Source organism: Penicillium crustosum, assembly GCF_028827405.1.
Source record: "Penicillium crustosum strain IBT 35664 chromosome Unknown utg000003l_segment0_segment0, whole genome shotgun sequence".
Lineage (NCBI taxonomy): Eukaryota > Fungi > Ascomycota > Eurotiomycetes > Eurotiales > Aspergillaceae > Penicillium > Penicillium crustosum.
Genome location: NW_026623124.1, coordinates 3516803 through 3538026, shown reverse-complemented (window position 1 = coordinate 3538026; position 21224 = coordinate 3516803). Strand labels below are relative to the sequence as shown.

The 21224-nt window shown below is 50.6% G+C and overlaps 9 protein-coding genes across 9 annotated transcripts; 5 read left to right on the top strand and 4 right to left on the bottom strand.

The window, feature by feature from the left end:
* Positions 1–313: 313 nt before the first annotated feature.
* Positions 314–4190, top strand: N7487_008421 (carbamoyl-phosphate synthase (glutamine-hydrolyzing) CPA2). Its single transcript, XM_056876151.1, has 3 exons — positions 314–811; positions 966–4015; positions 4076–4190. Exons 1-3 carry the CDS (start codon positions 469–471, stop codon positions 4181–4183), a joined length of 3501 nt encoding a protein of 1166 aa, XP_056728339.1. The 5' UTR covers positions 314–468; the 3' UTR covers positions 4184–4190.
* A 995-nt stretch (positions 4191–5185) lies between these two features.
* On the top strand, positions 5186–5839 carry N7487_008420 (uncharacterized protein; the record flags this gene model as incomplete). The annotated part of the gene is made up of 1 exon (XM_056876150.1): positions 5186–5839. The coding sequence occupies one exon, from the start codon at positions 5186–5188 to the stop codon at positions 5837–5839; it is 654 nt and encodes a 217-aa protein (XP_056728338.1).
* Positions 5840–6306: 467 nt separating this feature from the next.
* On the top strand, positions 6307–7962 carry N7487_008419 (S-adenosylmethionine-dependent methyltransferase; the record flags this gene model as incomplete). Its single annotated transcript, XM_056876149.1, has 3 exons — positions 6307–6570; positions 6669–6965; positions 7036–7962. The coding sequence occupies 3 exons, from the start codon at positions 6307–6309 to the stop codon at positions 7960–7962; spliced, it is 1488 nt and encodes a 495-aa protein (XP_056728337.1).
* A 345-nt stretch (positions 7963–8307) lies between these two features.
* On the top strand, positions 8308–8649 carry N7487_008418 (uncharacterized protein; the record flags this gene model as incomplete). Its single annotated transcript, XM_056876148.1, has 1 exon — positions 8308–8649. One exon carries the CDS (start codon positions 8308–8310, stop codon positions 8647–8649), a length of 342 nt encoding a protein of 113 aa, XP_056728336.1.
* Positions 8650–9572: 923 nt separating this feature from the next.
* N7487_008417 (uncharacterized protein) lies at positions 9573–9896 on the bottom strand (the record flags this gene model as incomplete). The annotated part of the gene is made up of 2 exons (XM_056876147.1): positions 9573–9706; positions 9800–9896. The coding sequence occupies 2 exons, from the start codon at positions 9894–9896 to the stop codon at positions 9573–9575; spliced, it is 231 nt and encodes a 76-aa protein (XP_056728335.1).
* An 858-nt stretch (positions 9897–10754) lies between these two features.
* On the bottom strand, positions 10755–14699 carry pex1 (AAA family ATPase peroxin 1; the record flags this gene model as incomplete). The annotated part of the gene is made up of 4 exons (XM_056876146.1): positions 10755–13969; positions 14026–14104; positions 14156–14392; positions 14454–14699. Coding segments are annotated over 4 exons (3777 nt in total), but the record flags the coding sequence as incomplete, so codon positions are not given.
* Positions 14700–14918: 219 nt separating this feature from the next.
* N7487_008415 (DNA replication licensing factor MCM7) lies at positions 14919–17530 on the top strand (the record flags this gene model as incomplete). Its single annotated transcript, XM_056876145.1, has 4 exons — positions 14919–15236; positions 15294–15424; positions 15482–17402; positions 17462–17530. 4 exons carry the CDS (start codon positions 14919–14921, stop codon positions 17528–17530), a joined length of 2439 nt encoding a protein of 812 aa, XP_056728333.1.
* Positions 17531–17892: 362 nt separating this feature from the next.
* On the bottom strand, positions 17893–18246 carry N7487_008414 (putative adhesin; the record flags this gene model as incomplete). The annotated part of the gene is made up of 1 exon (XM_056876144.1): positions 17893–18246. The coding sequence occupies one exon, from the start codon at positions 18244–18246 to the stop codon at positions 17893–17895; it is 354 nt and encodes a 117-aa protein (XP_056728332.1).
* Positions 18247–19683: 1437 nt separating this feature from the next.
* Positions 19684–21057, bottom strand: N7487_008413 (ATP-dependent (S)-NAD(P)H-hydrate dehydratase; the record flags this gene model as incomplete). The annotated part of the gene is made up of 6 exons (XM_056876143.1): positions 19684–20565; positions 20618–20650; positions 20700–20710; positions 20769–20815; positions 20864–20903; positions 20964–21057. 6 exons carry the CDS (start codon positions 21055–21057, stop codon positions 19684–19686), a joined length of 1107 nt encoding a protein of 368 aa, XP_056728331.1.
* Between the last annotated feature and the right edge of the window lie 167 nt (positions 21058–21224).

The following is a 21224-nucleotide window of genomic DNA, read 5'->3' as shown; positions in this document are numbered from 1 at the left end:
TGTATACATGATAAAATATAATTACCTAGAGTCGATTTAATATATACCTGGGCATAGGATTTGGTATACTCCGTACATCAAAAATGATGATTGCCGAGAGAGCTCCGTCTCCACATCCAAGTTTTTGACTCATCGCTGTCAAAAAAAAAAAAAAGTATACTAAGAAAGACCAAAAAAAAAAAAAAAACCAAAAAGATAGAAGAGAGGAACATAAAAACAAACCTACATCTTCTATATAATTTATTAACATTCATCATTAGATCCTCTCCAGATCTATACCTATTGCCTAGGTATAATCCCCAACATCGCCCCCGGCTTTCCCTCGTTGTTCTTCAAAAGTGGAGCCGTATACGGTGAAGGGAACGAGCCAATTAGCGACTTCGTGGCGGAAAAAAAAGAATCCCCATCAGAGCGTAGACTCATCCTCAACACATCTCCAAGCAATTGAAACATTACCTTCGGTGCGCAATGGTTCTTGCTGCTCGATGTGGGCAGGCCGCCGCCCTGCTGCGCCAGCGCTGCATTGCTGAAACCCGCCCGGCACTCTCTCTCCGCGCGTTTTCATCTCAGTCCGTCCGTTCGTCGGTCTCGACTCTACGCCTGCAGAAGATCCCCACGGCGCGGTCTCAGCAGCTCCGTTCTTTCTCCAGCACCTTGAACCGTCTGGCTTCTCAGCAGCCCCCAGCCGCCGAGTCTTACCTCGCCAGTGGTGCGGTGTCGACTGGCAGCAACCTCGTCGATGTCAAGAAGGTCCTGGTCATTGGTAGTGGTGGTCTGAGCATTGGACAGGCTGGAGAATTCGATTACTCTGGTAAGTTGGAACCACTTGGAGATGGAATTTTCGCGCGATTAGATCACCGCGTCAGTCCCCCATGGGGGTCTACACGGAATACTTTTCTGCGGGGAAGCCCCTAAAAATCAATCCAAACGACAGTAACTAATCTCTTGACTGTGGGATCAAACAGGCTCTCAAGCTCTCAAGGCTCTTAAGGAAGCCGGCGTTCACTCAATCCTGATTAACCCCAACATTGCGACTATCCAGACCGACCACAAGCTTGCGGATGAAGTCTACTACCTCCCCGTCACCCCCGAATATGTTACCCACGTCATTGAGCGTGAGCGCCCTGATGGTATTCTCCTCACCTTCGGTGGTCAGACCGCCCTGAACTTGGGTGTGCAGATGAACCGCATGGGCACCTTTGAACGCTACGGTGTCAAGGTTCTCGGTACCCCCATCAAGACCCTGGAGACCAGTGAAGACCGTGACCTCTTCGCCCAGGCCTTGAACGAGATTGATATTCCTATTGCCGAATCGACTGCCGTCGAGACTGTCGAGGACGCTCTCAAGGCTGCCGAGGAGGTTGGCTACCCCATCATTGTCCGGTCTGCTTACGCCCTTGGTGGTCTGGGTTCTGGCTTCGCTTCCAACCCCGAAGAGCTCCGTGACCTGTCCTCCCGCTCTCTGTCTCTCTCCCCCCAGATTCTCGTCGAGAAGTCCCTCAAGGGCTGGAAGGAGGTTGAGTACGAGGTTGTTCGTGACGCTGCCAACAACTGTATCACCGTTTGCAACATGGAGAACTTCGACCCTCTCGGAATCCACACCGGTGACAGTATCGTTATTGCCCCTAGTCAGACTCTGTCTGATGAGGAGTACCACATGCTCCGCACTGCTGCTATTAAGATTGTCCGTCACTTGGGCGTCGTTGGCGAGTGCAATGTCCAGTACGCTCTGCAGCCCGATGGACTTGACTACCGTGTCATCGAGGTCAACGCTCGTCTTTCGCGTTCGTCTGCTCTGGCTTCCAAGGCCACCGGTTACCCGCTTGCTTACACCGCGGCTAAGATTGGTTTGGGACACACTCTTCCCGAGCTCCCCAACGCCGTTACCAAGACCACCACCGCCAACTTCGAGCCCAGTCTGGACTACGTTGTCACTAAGATTCCCCGCTGGGATTTGAGCAAGTTCCAGCACGTCAACCGCGACATTGGCTCCGCCATGAAGTCGGTTGGTGAGGTTATGGCTATTGGTCGTACCTGGGAGGAGTCCCTGCAGAAGGCAATCCGTCAGGTTGACCCTAAATACCTTGGTCTCCAGGGTGATAAGTTCGATGACCTCGATGAGACTCTCCGCAACCCCACCGATCGCCGCTGGTTGGCTGTTGGACAGGCTATGCTCCACGAGAACTACTCCGTTGACAAGGTCCACGAGCTGACCAAGATCGACAAGTGGTTCTTGTACAAGATCCAGAACATTGTGGATTGCAACAACGAGCTCAAGGAGATCGGCAGCCTCTTCGGCCTCAAGCAGGAGATCCTGATGAAGGCCAAGAAGCTCGGTTTCTCTGATAAGCAGATCTCTCTCCTTGTTGGGTCCACCGAGGATGATGTCCGTGCCCGCCGTAAGTCCTTCGGCATCACCCCTTGGGTTAAGAAGATCGATACCCTTGCTGCCGAGTTCCCTGCCGACACCAACTACCTCTACACCACCTACAACGCTTCCTCCCACGATGTTACCTTCGATGACCACGGAACTATCATTCTGGGTAGCGGTGTGTACCGTATCGGTAGCTCCGTCGAGTTCGATTGGTGCGCTGTCAACGCCACCCTCTCCCTCCGCGAGATGGGCAAGAAGACCGTTATGATCAACTACAACCCCGAGACCTACTCCACTGACTTCGATACTGCCGACAAGCTGTACTTCGAGGAGCTCAGCTACGAGCGTGTCATGGATATCTACGAGCTCGAGGCTGCTAGCGGTGTCGTTGTCTCTGTCGGTGGCCAGCTGCCCCAGAACATTGCCCTCCGTCTGCAAGAGAGCGGTGGTGCCACTATTCTGGGTACCAACCCTCTGGATATTGACAAGGCTGAGGACCGTCACAAGTTCTCTTCTATCCTCGATAGCATTGGTGTCGACCAGCCCGCCTGGAAGGAACTGACCTCTGTCGCCGATGCTGAGACCTTCGCCGACGCTGTTGGTTACCCCGTCCTGGTTCGTCCCAGTTACGTCCTGTCCGGTGCCGCTATGAACGTCATCTACGGTGTTGATGAGCTCAAGGAGAAGCTCCTGAACGCCGCTGCCGTTTCCCCTGACCACCCCGTTGTCATCACCAAGTTCATCGAGGGTGCCGAGGAGATCGATGTGGATGCCGTCGCTTCCAACGGTAAGCTGATTGTCCACGCCGTCTCCGAGCACGTCGAGCCCGCTGGTGTTCACTCCGGTGATGCCACCCTTGTCCTGCCCCCCGCCAACATCCCGGAGCCCATCATGGCCCGCGTCAAGGAGATCGCTGAGAAGGTCGCCAAGGCCTGGAACATCACTGGTCCCTTCAACATGCAGATCATCAAGGCCGATCAGGAGGGTGCTGAGCCCGCGCTCAAGGTTATTGAGTGCAACCTGCGCGCCTCCCGCTCCTTCCCCTTCGTCAGCAAGGTCCTGGGTACCAACTTCATCGATGTCGCCACCAAGGCTCTCGTCGGCCGTGATGTCCCCGAGCCCGTTGACCTCATGAAGGTGAAGCGTGACTACCTTGCCACCAAGGTTCCCCAGTTCTCCTGGACCCGTCTGGCTGGTGCCGACCCCTTCCTGGGCGTCGAGATGTCCTCCACCGGTGAGATTGCTTGCTTCGGTAAGGATCTGGTTGAGGCCTACTGGTCTTCCCTCCAGTCCACCATGAACTTCCGCATGCCTGAGCCCGGTGAGGGTATCTTGCTCGGCGGTGATGTCACCCAGCCCTACCTCGCCAAGATTGTCGAGTACTTGAACCCTCTTGGCTACAAGTTTTTCGCCGTCAACCCCACGGTCAAGGATCACCTCGAGTCCGCTACCAACGCCTCCGTGCAGCTGATCGAGTTCCCCAAGAAGGACAAGCGTGCTCTCCGTGAGGTGTTCCAGAAGTACGACATCCGTGGCTGCTTCAACCTTGCCAAGACCCGTGGCAAGACCCAGCTTGATGAGGACTATGTTATGCGTCGCAACGCTGTTGATTTCAGCGTGCCCCTCTTCATGGAGCCTAAGGTATGTTTCCAAGCGCTGATGTCCATAAATATTCAAGTTACTAACCGATTCTCTCTACAGACTGCCCAGCTCTTCGCTCAGTGCATGAGCGAGAAGCTGCCCCGCGGTGAGGGAATCCCCTCCGAGGTCCGCACCTGGTCCAACTTCGTCGGCGGCAAGGCACTGTAAATCTCTTAATTTTTTTTTGTACAAAGTGACAGAAAAAGAGAGAAAAAAAAGCCCCACTATGTCGAGGTAAAGAGAGACAGGATGTCAACATCTCTTTTCGCTCGATAACCCCTGTGACCTCTCCGGGTCCTCCCGTCATGACTTTCGAATATAGGACAGAATCTAAACTTTCTGTGTGGTGTAGTGGGTAGGGCAATCTTGTTGATAGATGGCGTGCATTATCGTTTCGGCCTTTCTTAATTATTGTACTCTCGGATCGGAATGTTGTCTTTTCCTTATGAATTGTTGAATTGTTCTTCATCTCTACTCTCTACTCCACGGCGAATCAAGGTTGGATATAGCTGTGTAGTACTCATATTCCCCTGATATATGAATTTGACCGTGTTTTTAAGATTTCTTCCCCGTACTCCGTACTCCGTTCACCGTATGTACTTGGGTATATATTCAGGGTCTTCAATATTATCCCATTTCCAGGGGCTCAGCCACAATATCCGTCGTTAGGGCTAGGAGGGGCATGAGCCTCCTCCGGGCGCCAATTAGAAGAACACGGGTAGTCTCACTTGGAAGTTCCCCCTTGTGATAGCAATTTGGGCCGACTCTTGCGACCAATCATCCTAATTTATGGCTTGTCTCTTTTGTTTTTGTTACTCCTTGGATTTCTTTATCTTCAACCTAGATAACCTAGGTCTCCACTGATGTTTACATGGTCTACACCGACTTGGCTTTAGTTTTTCTTTTATCAGTTCTCTTAAACCGACTTACCTATTAGCGCCAAGCTCGAGTCTTTAGTACATTATAGTACAGCACTAGTATACGAAGGATGCTTGGCTTCCGGATCTCCGCGACTCTTTTCGGGGAACCCATTGGGCGCACTAGTGATGAGGCAGCATGACAGTCCTCTTGGTTTTTATCCTCTCTGCTTCCTGGTTGTTTTTCTTCTGCCCAACCCCAACTCTCCCTATTCTACGACCTTGAGACCCTTCATCTTCAAATCCTGCAAACATGCGCTCATCCTGGTCCCTCCTCTCTGCCCTAGCAGCCCTGGCCGCAGCCGCCGATCCCAGCACAACAACGATCAGCTATTTCGCAATCGACAATGACTCCGGCGGTGCCGACCTCGGTGCCTACTCCAGCACCGCAGGCCGGGTCGTTGGCATCGACAAGTACGCCACAACCTACGAGATTGCCTGCTTGCCAAGCGCATCCAAGTGCGCATTGAAGAATCCCGCAACCCTAATCCAGGGCGATGCCACATACAGCGTCTCCCTCGAAGCAATTTTGGTTACCAGCGGTACTACGGCCCACGCAACCGCCGTCGAGTCATGCAGCTTCACCCGTGTTTCGGAATCTGCTGTCTGCAGCTGGAGTCTTGCATACACCGGTATCGTGGGTTCTACCACCGTTTCCGATTCCGCCTCTAGCACACAGTCTATCCCGTCGTCTTTGATTACCTATAAACCTCTTACTATCACCAATGGCGTCTACGCTCTCACGGCTGATGCCACGGCTTCGACTTCGCCGGTCAAGATTACCACTACCCCTGCGTCTACTGCTTCTACTGCTTCTACGGGAGGTGCAGCGGCTGCTGCGAAGCCTTTGATCACTGCTGCGCCGTTAGGTGCCGCGGCTGCTGTTGCTTTTGCGGCTATGCTTTAGGCCTTGAGTTTGGTTTTTTCGTTTCATGTCTAATGTTTACATGGTTGGGTTTGAGTCTCCAGGTACATGCATTTTGAATGCGATACGCTATATGTATATTTAATAATTCGCCCAAATATTGCATCGAGTCTGACTCTATTTTACTACAAATCTTATCTTTGACCCTCACTATCTGGGCTTAGCTTAAATCATGTAAGACGCTAGCCACCAAGGTTGACAATAATAAAATGCTTGGCGAACAACTTTTAACTAGTAGATATTCGAGTCACTAGAGAAATCCCGGGATCTTTTCATCAGGCTGCTCTTTGTGGGCAGTATGTGGGAGAGTCTATCAATCTTCTTCTATAAATGCCAAGAGATTCAAATACAATGACGAATATTCACCGCCCTGCCCACGTGGACGACTATCCACTTTGATGGTTATATCTTCAAACAATTCTTATTTCTATATATTCAGATCGCCCACAATGGCATCAAGAACTGCACTACCTTCAGTGACGACCAGGACGGTCCCACAGCCTGCCCCCAATGGCATGGGAAACGGCCTGTTTGCGACAACCGACATCAACCCCGGTGAAGATGTTTTGCACATCAAAACACCATTTGTGGCGGTTCTTGACTCTCCACGTTTAGAAGATACATGTGCTGGATGCTTTGGAAAAAGACAGGCGGAAACGGGGAATGAATTGAAGGCTTGCACGGGATGTCGTGTCGTGAAGTATTGTGATCGGGTGAGTTGTGATGGGGATAGATCGTTTGCTTGCTGTCTCATACTTCTCGTCCTACCAATGACTATGTCGTTTTTGATCTTCTAATATTTGATAATTAGGTGTGCCAATCTAAGGACTGGAAATTTGCGCATTCTCTTGAATGTCCCATCTTCAAAAAGGTCAAACCTATGGTGCTTCCCAACAATGCCCGCGCTCTCTTGCGCATAGTGCTGCGCAATGCGCGTAACAAGTACGATTCTGAAGAGTTTAAGGTCTTTGATGGCTTGGAGACTCATATCAATGAGATCTCAGAGAGCCAGGGCCAGCTTGATAGGATTAATCTGACAGCAAGAGCTGTCAAGAATTACTCGGAGACGGATGTGGATGAAGGAACTGTTGCTTCTTATGCTGCCAAGGTAATTGATTTCACCATTACACCCGTGGACCTCTTACCTCGCAGATTTCTCATCTAACTATCATTTACAGTTGGATCTCAACTCCTTCAACCTTACCACCTCTATGTATGATCGCATCGGCCTGTACATGCATCCATATGCCGGTTTGATTAACCACAGCTGTGACTACAACTCCACCGTTGGATTTGATGGCGAGGAACTGTACGTCAAAGCCATGCGTCCCATCAAAAAGGGCGAGCAAATCTTCATTTCCTACATCGATACGACGACTCCATACGACATCCGTCGCAACGAACTGAAAGAACGTTACTTCTTCGACTGCCAGTGCACAAAGTGCGAGATGGGAGCGGAAACCCTAGAAGACCGGTTCCTGTCTACACCTGAAGATATGAAACCCCTAGAGACAGCAGAACGCGAGGCCCTAGAGCTCCTGCAGAAAGCCACTGCAACTAGCACGGAGCCAGCAGAGGCAATCGAGAAGTTGGAAGCTGCCATGCACAAGCTTCATGAAACAGCCCTATGGCCTCTCACCCGTCAGCCTTATGCTTCTCTCCGCGACAAGCTGATCATATCTCTCCTAACGGCGGGTAAATTCACCCGGGCATTCATTCACGCTGCCATTCGATACCTACGAATCGATCCTGTTGTCTATGACAAGGCCCATCCCATCCGACACATCCATGCATGGAGCCTAGTCAGGCTTACCGTCTTCATCTCCCAGGAGGGTTTCCAGCCTGACCCCAAAGATCCTGTCCAGATCAATGACTTTAAACTGAACTTTCACTACTTGATTTGGTATATTCTCGCTGAACTTACTAGTACCCAGGCAGAAAGCTGCACAGTTCCCAGCTTTAAGAAGCTTGTTGGAAACCAGTTCGTACAAGTTCATAATGAGTTTAAAGCCAATGGCCTTGATCCTAGCAAGACCAAGGCGCTTCTCTCTGCTGAGTGGAACAAGCTTGAACGTCTTGTCAACAAGGCTTTAGAGAAAGAGTGAAGCTTTATATTTTACTCAAAATTTGATCAAACTGCAACATGGCCAGCCTTACTGGAATAGATTGAGCACCTTTCATAACAAAACAGTAGTGCCATGTACCGGTGTGCTCAATTGTGTCTCACCTTTTATGCCCGAAATGGTAGGAACGATCGGGGTTGATGCCGGGCTGTACACATAACCGCCGCTTCGCTTCTGAAGCCGATCGACCCTTCCTCTTTGGGGTGATTGGAGACTATATAAACTGTCCCCAGCCCATTCCTCTTCTCCTCTTCTCTTTCTCTCTCCCACATCTCTTTTCCTTTAAATTGCCTGCAAAGGCAATTTGATCCCACGAACAACACCCAAATGAAGGCCCACGAAATGGCTGTGTTGCCGGACCGCCGGTCCATGGAGATGGGGCCTCCAACACCCCAACCTACTGATGAGGTTCGTGCCGCCCCCGAGACCAGTTTAACCTCCCACTACGGGGCCAGCCGTCGGGCTGCGACCTCCCGGTTTGTCGGTATTAGGACTCCGGTGATTCCTCCCGGTTACCAGCAGATCCCAGGGTACGAGGCCCACCGTCAGCGGCAGGAGGCTCGCGCACTCATGGGATCGATTGCGGAGCGCCGGGGTAAGCCTACCCCCGCCCCAATCTTGATATTTGGTGATGCTCTAAGTCTTCTGCCGCGCCGACGACGTTGGTAAGTCAATTTCATTTCATTTTCACTTCCAGTCTCTCTTATCTTAGTTTCAATTTGATTTCAGCTTGTTCTCGGATTATTCTCAGTTCTTTCTTATTTCATATGTTCTATCTAAGATGAAATTTGTTTTAGTTTTTATTTTTTGGATTGGACTCGGCTGAATTTTGATTCTGATAGGGTCCTTGGGTGCCTCTCGTGCTGGTGCCTTTGCCGGAGCCAGAGCTCAGCAGCTAGCCAATGAGCGAGCTTGGACTATGTCTGGGGGAGCTTTCTGCTGGTGCTTTTGGTAAAGATGGTAAGTGAGGTTTCTGTAGTGTGCGGGGTGGTTCTCGAGGGGCTGGCAGCCCATTGGTAAGGCTTATCTATCTCTGGTTTGGCCTTCAGTTCTGAATACTAACAATATGACATACAGGTTTCGTTGCTTTAAGTTCTGCTCCCCGGGTTTGACCACCGGGTACGGGCTCGATATAGTTACTGCAATTGGAGTTGGGTAATATTTCCAAGGCTTGGATTGGTCTTCAGAACGAACTGCATGGGATTGTAAGATAGGTACACTGGCCAATGTCCTTTTTCAAGGAGCATAATCCTGGCTTCAGCTACGAAACGCCAAAGTCACGCCATACGAGAACAACTCCAAGCTGGCACCAAACGCCACGACCCTATCCTAGGGCCTTCCACTGTGTTCTGAAGTCACAAAGTCATTGCAAATTCAGAAGAACACGCGTGACAAAATCATGTGGCTATATAACCGATTCCCATGGCGACGGTCTTCTATGTGGCTTCAGGTTCGTGTGGTTTTACAACTGTCCTTTGAACGGTTGTCAGACCGAGGGACTAACAAGCCGGCGGCAACAAACCCAAAACCCTCTACGCCATTGGCACTGACTGGGAACCGGATGACACACGAAACAAGGGCGTTCAGCACTATTAATTCCAGTGGATCTTGGTGAACGAGGCAGGGATTCCACGAGTACTATCATCGTCAGCCAGACGCGCTGGGTTGCGCCTACCACACCAGCACGTGAAATGTTCCACGGGTTCGAGGACGACATAACCGCAGACTGCGACGACATTGACAAGATTTCTCAGTCAGCGTGGGTGCGTCAGTTAAATGCAGAACTGCAAACACCAGAAGGCCGACAAATTATTCTTACATACATTGATGCGACAGGTATGCGCCGTGAGTATGAAGACAAACTCGCGGCAATAGACGCTCGCCTTCAGTCGTGCTAGGACGGCGCCGTGAAGCATGTAATGCGGGGTCTACTAGAGCAGCCTCCGTTTGCCAAAAGAAGCCAACGATAATGAACCCGAAGAATACCAAACCCAAGGCCAAGGCAACCCCACGTCCTCTCAGAAGACAATCACCGAAACGTCAGCTGCTCAAGCAACTGAGACGGTCGCCTCACCACCTGTCGGCCTAAGACAGCTCCCAGTAGCTAGCTGAATACATCATCTTATCTTCCCCTAACCTTTCAGTGGTAAGAATACCCCAACAACCAACGGGACGCTGATCCCACCGCCTGACCATATGCCACATTGTGACTGGCCGCCTGCGCGACTTCAAATCGAAGGTCGAAGATGAACCATTTTCGCCAGCGCTAGCGGCTTAGTCCTCAAATAGTCGAATACTCCCCAAGCAAACATGTCTTCAATGGCAACATAACTCTCCTGTATTTTTCATGTATTTCGTTGGATGTGAATATTATCATGTGTTCCATATATGCTGCTCGTAATATTAAGTATAAAAATTGAGGGTGGCTTGTTCAGTGTTCTTGTGTATAGTCCATTCCATGTTTAATTATCATCCTTGGAAGGTGTAGGGCCCTACTTTCTTTAGCAGATGGACCGACGTGAAATTTAACTGCTTTTGTACATTTGAAAAACGAACCAATCTACAAGCCGAAGCTTTATGAATGCCGCAAGCGCGCCAAGATTGTCCAGATGAGCTTGATCCTCTCATCTAATATCCCATACGACAACAGTCAAATGTATAATATCATGTCCATTTACCAATATGGATAAATACAGGAATAGAAGATAAATAATCAATCGAGCATACAGAGATGTTCATATATACAGTGTACAAAAGTCAAGTCATAAAATATATCACATCAGACTTGTTCGGCCTCCAATCTCATTTGCAGCCTCGCCGTTGGGCATCTCGCCATTTCGGCCTGCGACAAACTCACGGTAAATTCCCTGAAGACGTCTACGCTCTGCGGGAGGAAGGGAACCACGCGTGGTAGCCAATGAGCGCTCAACATGCTCCCAGCGGACGATGATATCCTCACGCAGCTCGTCTACATCAGGCCCAGTGCCGTTAGCCACCGGGGCCGCGGCGTTCGTACCGGAAGGTCCCTGCTCGAGTTGGCGCTGGCGGCGGCGCGAGTTCTTGATTGCCTCCAGTTTGGCGGAGATCACTGCCGGGGCTGGCATGGAGACAGACCCGGATGCTTCCTCTGAAGAGGAGTAGAGGAACTGGATGAAGGATTTGCTAGAAGCACTACCGGAGTTGGACTTGGCACTGGGCTTGGCTGTGTCGGTAGAACGATCACCCAGGGCGTCGTGGACGGCCTCGAGATGGGCGTTGTACACCACAGCCTGCAGATCTGCACCGGAAAATCCGTCGGTTGCGGCGGCAATATCGTCTAGACGAGACGTGACCTCGTCACTCATCTTGAGCTTTGCACCCACTGAGCGGATGATATCAACACGGTCTGCATGGTTGGGCATGCCACAAAGGAGGGACTTGTCGAGACGGCCAGGTCGAAGGAGCGCAGGATCGATTAAGTCGGGTCGTGACGTAGCTGCTAGCACGTAAACACCCGAGAGACCTTCTGCACCGTCCATTTGTGTCAACAGCTGGTTGACAACACGATCCGTGACACCGGTGGAGTCGTGACCACGCTTGGGTGCGATACTGTCGAACTCATCGAAGAAGAGGACGCAAGGGCGAGCAGCTTGGGCTCGCTCGAACAAATCGCGAACACTCTTTTCACTGGCTCCGATGTATTTGTTCAAAATCTCGGGACCCTTGACACTGATGAAGTTCAACCCACACTCGCCAGCCACGGCGCTGGCCAGCATTGTCTTACCGCAACCGGGGAATCCATAGAGAAGTAAACCAGATCGCAGACGCAATGGGCACTGGGCGAAGATCGGGGCATACTTTGTAGGATACTGCAAAGTTTCCAACAGCATCTTGCGAGTTTCGAACAAACCACCAACCGAGGAAAATGTTGTTGTTGACGAGGTAAGAGTAACATTGCGAAGAGACGCCGGAGTGAAGTCCTTCAACGCACTTTCAAAGTCCTCTAACCCGAGAGTTATCATCTTTGATGTTGCTGTCAGATCTGAGACAGAGCGAATGAGGGCCTCATTACGCGCACGAGCAACAAGTAGCACAAGATCACCGGGCATATATCCATCGGTTTTACCCGCCAGCTCTAGATACTCGACATCCCTTCCAATAACAAACCCATCACCACCAGAAGAGCTTGGTCGGCTCCCCGGATTTGAAGGGTCCAACCATGAGTCTTGTGTTGAGGAGCTTGCGGCCCTCACATGCCCGTTTGAGCTTTCTGTAGGTTTATCGTCGCTAGTAAGTTTTTCCAAAACTCTTCGGCGTCCTTCCTTGTCAGGAGCTCTCATGTTGATAATCTCACGGACGACGTGGCCACCGATGATAACATTATTGAGAGACTCTTTGGCCTGGGCAGTAGCCAGTAGCACAACCGAGGAATTCAGCGCGCAATATTCTCGAACCATAGCACAGATAACCTCACTGTTTTGGCGACTGCGGCCATTGTCTCCACCTACTTGCAATTCAGTCTCCGCTGGGCAAAGTTTGTCTAGGTCTTCAAGGATCACAACTGACTGGCCGCCAAGACGTGCACACCATGATGCGGACATGAAAAGGCGGTTCAGGGTCTCTTTGATGTTAGAAATACGTGTTTCATCTGTGACGAGCTTTCGGCAAGAGAAATACTTGACATTGAAGAGATGATCTCGTCTTAGGCGATGAGCCAGTAGCTGGGTAAGAGCTGTTTTACCAGCACCAAGACCACCAGTAAGCAAGATAGACGATGATTTTGTTAGGTTGTTCAACGACTGTTCAATGATAGAATCAATCCCTACCAATTGGGGGGCAGTTTCTGGGAGAGGGTCCTCCATAGGTAGCGTTGATGAACTAGTGTCAAATGGCTTGGGGATTTCAGCTTGAACTTCAAGATTCAGCTTCGCTTCTGAGCCCAGCAACCACCCGAACATTGACTTTGTTTCATCCGAAGACCCCTTCAAAGGAGGATCAAAGCGAAGAATAGCACCATCAAACGAAGAGACTGAAGGATGATTCTCGGATTTGGGTATAATCATTCCATCGGTCAAAGCCCCCGAAAATAGCCCGGTGTCGGACCCAGTGCTGCCGTAGATGACTTTAAGGCGTTCGGCTAGGGCATCCCGAGATGCCGTAGTGTCAGCACCAAACTTCAGCCCGTCCTTCTTCTTTGAGGCATCGGTTATGAAAGGATAAACTTTAAGAGTCTTGACTGCCGAGCGATGCAGCTGTGGGGGTGCTGCTTCGACTCGGAGAATTCCTCCAACCATGTTCTCCGCACCAAGGGCCGTGCACAACAAGGTCGACATTGCCACATGCCGATTGTCCGGAGCCTCCTCCCACGGAAGCAATTTGGCTACGATCTTGGTTGTAGGGGCGCCAGCATCATTTGACTTTTGCTGTTCGGCTTGCGCAAGTTGCTGTTGGGGATCTGGTGGGGATTTGAGACCAGATGGCTGGACAACCGACACGCATGCCCAAGTCGCTCCGCGCAGCTCATGGCTGACCAGCAGGTCCGGATCAACCCAGATACGGAGGCCCTCATTTGCATCATCTTCTACTTCCCCATCAAAGTATTGAGCGGTTGCTGAGCGGTCCACGCCTCTCAAGTAGAGAGAGCCTCGTGTGCTGGAGTCGGATCGACCACTCTTCGGGCGTACAGTGCTCGAAGCACTCCTGCCCCCAGCACTCTTCCTGCTGCTACCAGTAGCACTGCGGCTGTCCGCCCGAGAGCTTTTGCTTGTCTTGGATCGAACTTTGGGGGCCACTATGACTTCTGCATCCGGCGCGATCTTGGCAAAGGGGGAGGTGTCTGAGGGAGCGGGCGTAAGAGAAGTAACGACAATATTGGCCGTCGATGTGGGAGAGAGATGTAATGCGAGTGGGTGCATATGCACCGATTGCCCTGCATTGTATGTAGGATTGGGTAGAGCGCGAATTTGTGACAAAAGGTTAAGTTCCAGGAATGTGGCGTGCAGTTCAATGACTATTCGTGTCGAGTTAGTACCGGTTCAATTATAGTTGTTTATGATTTAGACATACTCTCCCAATCTTCAGGTGTCAATGGCTCAATGTTTATCGTATGTGCAACGGGTGGATCGAGGTGGATGAACAATCCGACCTGCAAGTGTTAGCGCCCCACGTGGGTAATGACGCACGGGGTGTATTGTACCTTCTGCCCTTCTGTGAGACCAAGAAGCCGCCCGAAAGTAGTATCAAGCTCAACAGTTGATATTTCCTGTTCCCTGGAATATCCACTGTTGATACCGTCTCTCCCAACGACAGGCGCAAGCCTGCGCTTGCTCGGCATACCCGTCCAACCGAGGAAGCATGACTGCTGCGGAGGAGCTCCATTGGCCTTTCCGGAGGTCGATTTATATTGTAATTCGATAATGACATTCTGAGCAGTCTGATATAGCTAGACGTTAGCCTGAAATAGTCCACGGAAACAGAACACCTAGTAGACTGACCGTGTTTGCATTGACCAGCAGAGCGACCAGCGACGGCGGTAGATTAACAAGACAGTTCTTGAGGGGAGTTAGGGCAACTTCGGCCGTCGCAGCAGGCTTCTTGGGCGCCATTTTGAAGCGCTGAATTATCGTGAGCACCGAAAGGACAAGGAGGAGGGGGAACTGTGAACTCGGAGAGACACAACCCCGGACTCCACACTTGACCTCTCTTTCGCCTCGGCCCGATGACGAGTCATGTGACACATACCTCGATAGCGGACAATCGGATAAAGGAATACTCCGGGATAATTGATACCTTTCCTAATCAGGTTAGTCTCATTTTTGAGCGCGTCCCGACCTCGCGTTCGCGTTTTACCTGCGAATTTGGTAGGGGCTCGGATAGACACTAGACGGACCCTCTTCTCTATTTCTCTCCCGATCCCACTATCGATTCTTTGCGCTTTCAATTGAGCGCACTTAGTTACCATGTCTCTCCTTCAATATCCCCCACCTGTGGATTATTCCGCGCAACTGAATGGCTTCAAGGATTTCTTGAAGGGGTTCAAGACCTTCCAATCATCCTCAGAGGCTGCTGCGACCGAGGCATTGGAAGATCTGAACATCGATGACGGCCAAACTAGTGATGAATATGATTTCATGGATGATGCCGATGAGACCAATGGGGCAAATGCCCGAGGAGCAAGGAGGCACCGGGAGCCGAAGCTCAAGTACATGCAAATTCTGCAGGATATCGCAAACCGGGATACATCTAACATCCTGATTGAGTTGGATGATCTTTCAGTTGTGAGCATTCAATATGAGCCCCTCTCACTAAACTATAGCTCACAATGGTGGTAATAGTTCGAGAAATCCATGCCCGAGGGGGAAGATCTGAAGCTCGTCGAATCTATCGAAAAAAACACAAAGCGCTATATCGATGTTATCTCTCAAGCGGTCGATGATGTTATGCCTAGGGAAACAAAGGATGTCACGTATGTCCAATCTGTCTTCATGCGAATGTACAGGCTGTTAAACTGATTACCCTACAGATTCAAAGATGATGTTCTTGATGTGATCATGTCGCAGCGTGAGAAGCGAAATGAGACTATGGAAACCGCAATGGAGGCCGATATGGAAGCTGCTGCGACCGCCCCGTCAATGTTCCCTCCTGAGCTTACCCGCAGATATACCCTCAACTTCAAGCCCCTCACACCCTCGGGGTCTAGCGCCGAGCGTGATTCCAAAGCCCTCGCCGTCCGTTATGTGCGCGGTGAACACCTAGGTAGCTTGATTACAGTCCGCGGCATCACCACCCGTGTCTCAGATGTCAAGCCGGCTGTACAGATCAACGCCTACACTTGCGATCGCTGTGGTTGCGAAGTGTTCCAGCCCATCACCACCAAGCAATTCCTCCCCCTGACCGAGTGTCTGTCTGAGGAATGTAAGAAGAACAACTCGAAGGGTCAACTCTTCCTGTCAACCCGTGCATCGAAGTTCGTTCCCTTCCAGGAGGTGAAGATCCAGGAAATGGCCGACCAAGTCCCCGTGGGCCACATTCCTCGCACTTTGACTGTACACTGTCACGGCGCTCTGACTCGCCAACTGAACCCCGGTGATGTTATCGACGTCGCAGGCATCTTTTTGCCCACTCCCTACACTGGTTTCCGGGCTATTCGCGCTGGTCTGCTGACTGACACATACTTGGAGGCCCAGCACATCACCCAGCACAAGAAGTCCTACAATGAGATGAGTATGGACTCCCGTACTCTTCACAAGATCGAGCAGCACATTAGTTCCGGTAACATGTATGAGTACCTTTCGCGGTCGATTGCACCCGAAATCTACGGACATCTTGATGTCAAGAAGGCATTGCTTTTGCTTCTGATTGGTGGTGTCACGAAAGAGATGGGTGACGGCATGCACATTCGTGGAGACATCAACATCTGCTTGATGGGTGACCCTGGTGTGGCCAAGTCCCAGCTTCTTCGATACATTACGAAAGTTGCTCCTCGTGGTGTGTACACCACCGGACGAGGAAGCAGTGGTGTCGGTCTCACTGCCGCAGTCATGAGAGATCCCGTCACAGACGAGATGGTGCTGGAGGGAGGTGCTCTTGTTCTTGCTGACAACGGCATCTGCTGTATTGATGAGTTCGACAAAATGGAGGACTCGGACCGGACAGCTATTCACGAAGTGATGGAGCAGCAGACTATTTCCATCTCCAAGGCCGGTATCACAACCACCCTCAACGCCCGTACTTCCATCCTGGCCGCGGCCAACCCGCTATATGGTCGCTACAACCCCCGGTTATCACCCGTAGAGAACATCAACCTTCCTGCCGCCTTACTCTCTCGTTTCGATGTCATGTTCCTGCTTCTAGATACCCCGTCCCGCGAGGGCGATGAGGAGCTGGCCCACCACGTCACCTACGTCCACATGCACAACAAGCACCCAGAGAGTGAAGAAGCCGGCGTGTTGTTCACTCCCCACGAGGTCCGGCAGTACGTTGCCAAGGCACGCACATTCCGTCCTATTGTGCCTACCAACGTTTCTGACTACATGGTTGGTGCTTATGTGGCCATGCGCAAGAGACAAAAGATCGACGAATCCAAGAAGAGACAGTTCTCTCACGTTAGCCCCCGTACTTTGCTCGGTATCGTTCGTCTTTCACAGGCACTTGCTCGTCTGCGCTTCAGCGAGGAGGTTATTCGCGGGGATGTCGATGAGGCTCTGCGTCTCATTGAGATCAGTAAGGCTTCTCTGTACAATGATGGCGAGCAGGGCGCCGACAACACCCCATCCAGCAAGATCTACAACTTGATCCGCAGCATGAAGGAGAGTGGCGCTGCTGCCGTTGGAGATGGTGAGGAAGGTGAGATGAGTATGAGACGTATTCGTGAGCGTGTTCTGGCCCGAGGCTTTACCGAGGATAACCTCACCATGACTATCGATGAATATGCTGAGATGAACGTAAGTTTTGATCACTCCAGGAGCTTACTGTGCTTTTTTACTAACAACATTCTCTACAGCTCTGGCAAGTCACTGGCAACGGCACACGTCTGCTCTTCACTGAGGTTGATGGCGACATGGACATGTAATTCTGAAAATCGCTCATTCTGTTTTTTGCTCTCTCGAATGTTGATCGGGCTTTGTATACGTGTTAAAGATGCATGTGAAACTGGCTGCAATCAAGGCGACAGGTGTTTGGGTGTATTGGGGAACTGGAGCTGGTTCTGGTTCTTATGATTTTGTAAGGTCAATTAAGAAGATCTTTCCAATCTACTTGTTTAATCTACATTTGCATCCATCTTAGTTTTTCACTAAAGCCATTTTTAATTAACTAGTTAAGAACTAACACATGTACACATGCAACCGGCCAGAATATCTCGCCACTAGCCCATATCTTCAGTGCCCTCTTCCCCCGCTACCAAAAACCCCACTCCTACCCCGGGCCATTATTCTAGGCCTCGCACTGGTGTTGAAGCTTGACCTCCTTGCAAAGATCGGAAGGAGCAGCATATACATCATCACATGGGGTGTTGCAAGCCGTGCCCTCAGGAACGAAAACAAGGAACTCATAGTTCGGCATCGGCAGGCGGAACTGATGGTGCAAGTCGTTATTGTGATGAGAGGCCTTATAACCAGCACGGCAAGCGCAGTGGAAAGATTTTCCCGTGTTGATACACGAGGTCGAGGGGTCACACCAATTCTCGCCTGAGACAGGATTGCAGGTGCCGCACTGGGCCCCTGGCGACGAGTCAGCGGTCACCAGGGAGGCGGCGGTGATAATCAAGGCGATGATGGAGAAATGCATCTTGGGGGATGGTTGAATTTGAGTATAGACTTAGAATAGATCTGGTGTGTTCTGTCTAGGGATTGGTTTATGATGGCGTTATCTTGTGCTGGGAGATTCACCATCTTATATAGTTGTCTCCAAGAATATACAAGTTTATGCGAATCATAGGGCTCGGTGGTCGGTTGTTGTGGAATATGTTATTCGCCATGTTTCCTGCGGAGGCCATCATTGTGTTGCATCACGAGGTCATTCTCGGCCTGGGTTTCCCAGTATACTTTGTAGGCTGGTCCACGAAAGAGACAATGCCCATATACGGTACCACGGTCGAATTATTGAAATGTCACCAGTTCAGTTTTGTAATCCTGTATAGACTCTCTATCTGACGTCCTATGATCGAATATGACGGGATGCGAAAACGATCGGGGTTGTGAATACGAGGTCTGGAACAATGCCTCAAAACACCATCAATGCTTATCAGCTAAGGTGATGTCAACTTCTTGGCTCAACATTGTCTTTGAAAAGCATGACTGAGACTGTCCAGGTTTTGAAATATCAATTCGGCGGAAGGTTTGAGGCGGGGTACATGTCTCAGGCCTATCCCTTTAGCCACGTTGGGATCTCGACGTCAACAGCCGTATAGAGATGTGGAGATTTTGACTTGCCAAGGTGGATGTCTCACATTGCTTGAAGATTTACGGTTACGAGCTGTTGCATTTCCTTTGATCTGGTCAGGCTTACGCAAGTACATTCCGCTTCTACGGGGCTTTGGAACATGACGAAAGCCAGGTGAAAGCAAGCAAGACGACAAAATTGAGCACTGGTTATTTGAGATTGAGGTAGGGGCTGTGATAGGCTGGTTTTGGTTTCTATTCACTCTGCATGCTATGGAGGGTAGGGGTTTAAGGTGCCCATGGAGACATATTTTCCATTGTTGGACCCGCTCAGAGCCAATACTCCGAGTCTGCGTAATGATATCGTGTTGTCGGTCGACCTTTATTGGCCAGTACTATAATATTCTCACCTAATAGTTGGTAATCGGAAACTGGTTTTAAGGCCCAAGCCTCAAGCATCAACACCGAACGACGAGGGTTGACCATGTTGATCAATGATTGTTAAACCCCGAGATTCACATACTATGTACGAGCTGTTTCTTTATTTCAGGCGAAATGCAAAGAAAGGTATCCTATGCCACCATATAACACCACGGACAAGTCAGTGCGGTTGAGATTGCAATGTCGGAGGCGGATTTTGAAGTATGAAATGCAGGGTTCAAGACTCTTCTTTTGATAACTGTAGACACCTTCGGAGAACCATCATCAAAGAGGACGAGAATATGTTTAATTGGCTTGGGTTTACGTGCAGGCCAGATATATGAAAATATTCTCCGGTGCATTCAACAGCTGCACTGTCTTTCTCGTAAATAGATACATGGCTATGAACCTTGGACATGGAAGCCTAGAGGTGCGTCTTAGATCCATCCGGCTCTCCAATCAGTCTCAAAAACGCCCCGTGAACCTCATCTGTCAAATCGCTGGCCTGCATGCTCCGCCCCTTGGTCGCAAAGGCTCGTCGCGAGCACTCTCGTGTAATGCTACTTCCCGCCCAAGCCGCCAATAGCAGAGTCGTTGTGGGGGACATGCGCTTGTTCTCAGAATCGAGCTCTGCCTGAACATCTTCCTTGCTCTGCGCTTCTTTCTCATTGTCCTGCTCGCCAGAGTCCCATAATTTGTCATGGTAAGCGGCTCGCCAGGCAAGGAATGTGCCCAATGATCCGGTTAGAGTGTCTCCTTGACCGCCGCTGCGCTTCAAGCCACCCTTGCCATCAGAGATGATACTAGTAACCCCGTTGGAGATGACATCTTGAGGGCCCTTTTGGAGAATCGTGACGCCGCCGAGGGCTTGAGATAGCTGTTCGCACGCATCTGATGCTTTGCTGGTAGTGTCGCCATTTCCGCCTTCCGCAATCTCCACTTGGCTGGCGACCTTGACACCCAGCGCTTTGGCTAGACGGCCAAACTCTACCACGTTTGGTGTGAGAATGCACTCCTTATAGCCTTTGACCAGGCTCGGGTCTTGCGTCACAATCAGCAGTCCATCTGCATCCAGCACAAATGGGATCGATCGTGACCGTGCCTCTCTGATCACTTCGGCGACTACCTTTAGCGTCACGCCGTCGCGACCGAGACCAGGTCCTATCACAAGTGCATGGAGACGAGATAGCATCGCGATGATCGGACCTGCCAGTGATGGTGCATCGATTGAATTGGGATCTTTAACAGTGTCGCTGCTTGGAAGCAATGGGTGTACCATCAAATTGGGAGAGTATCCCTTGATAACCTGTGCATTACAATTTTAGAGTGGATTCAATCTAGGCCGGATGTTAGCTTACTGGTGCTGCGGATCGTTCGCAGAGTACGTGGCTCTGGCGGTTGTTAGTCGTTTCCACAAGATATGTCATCTTTCACCCATACCATATCACATCCTACAATTCTAGAGTCAACATATTTGACTGAGAGCATGGGTCTGTTCAGGGCACGTACCAAGTCTTGCAGAAGCCATAGCTGAAAAATAAGGAGCTCCGGTGTAGCTTATGCCGGTTAGTAGGATACCAATGTCAACCAGGCAGAGGACCTACTCAACGCAGCCTCCGATCACGGCTACACGGCCGAGCTGTCCTAAACTAATAGTCAGCGGGGATGTTCATTTCGTGGCAGATGGGGACCTAATCAACAAACCTTTGTGGAACTTTTCAAGCATTGGAGGTACAATCTTGCGCACCTTGCTGAAGAGAATCTTAGATGAGACCGAGACATGATGAACGGACTCCATTTTCAAATTGCGAAATTGTGAATATGTGAAATTCTAGAAGATAAATTTCAAGGTTATGCCACAGGGCTGGAGGTGAAACACGGGTGATGTCACCTGCCAAGTGGGGCCTAGATGGCTTGTTTGAAGTTGTGATATCAAGTCGATGACTTAAGATGAAATGTTGACTA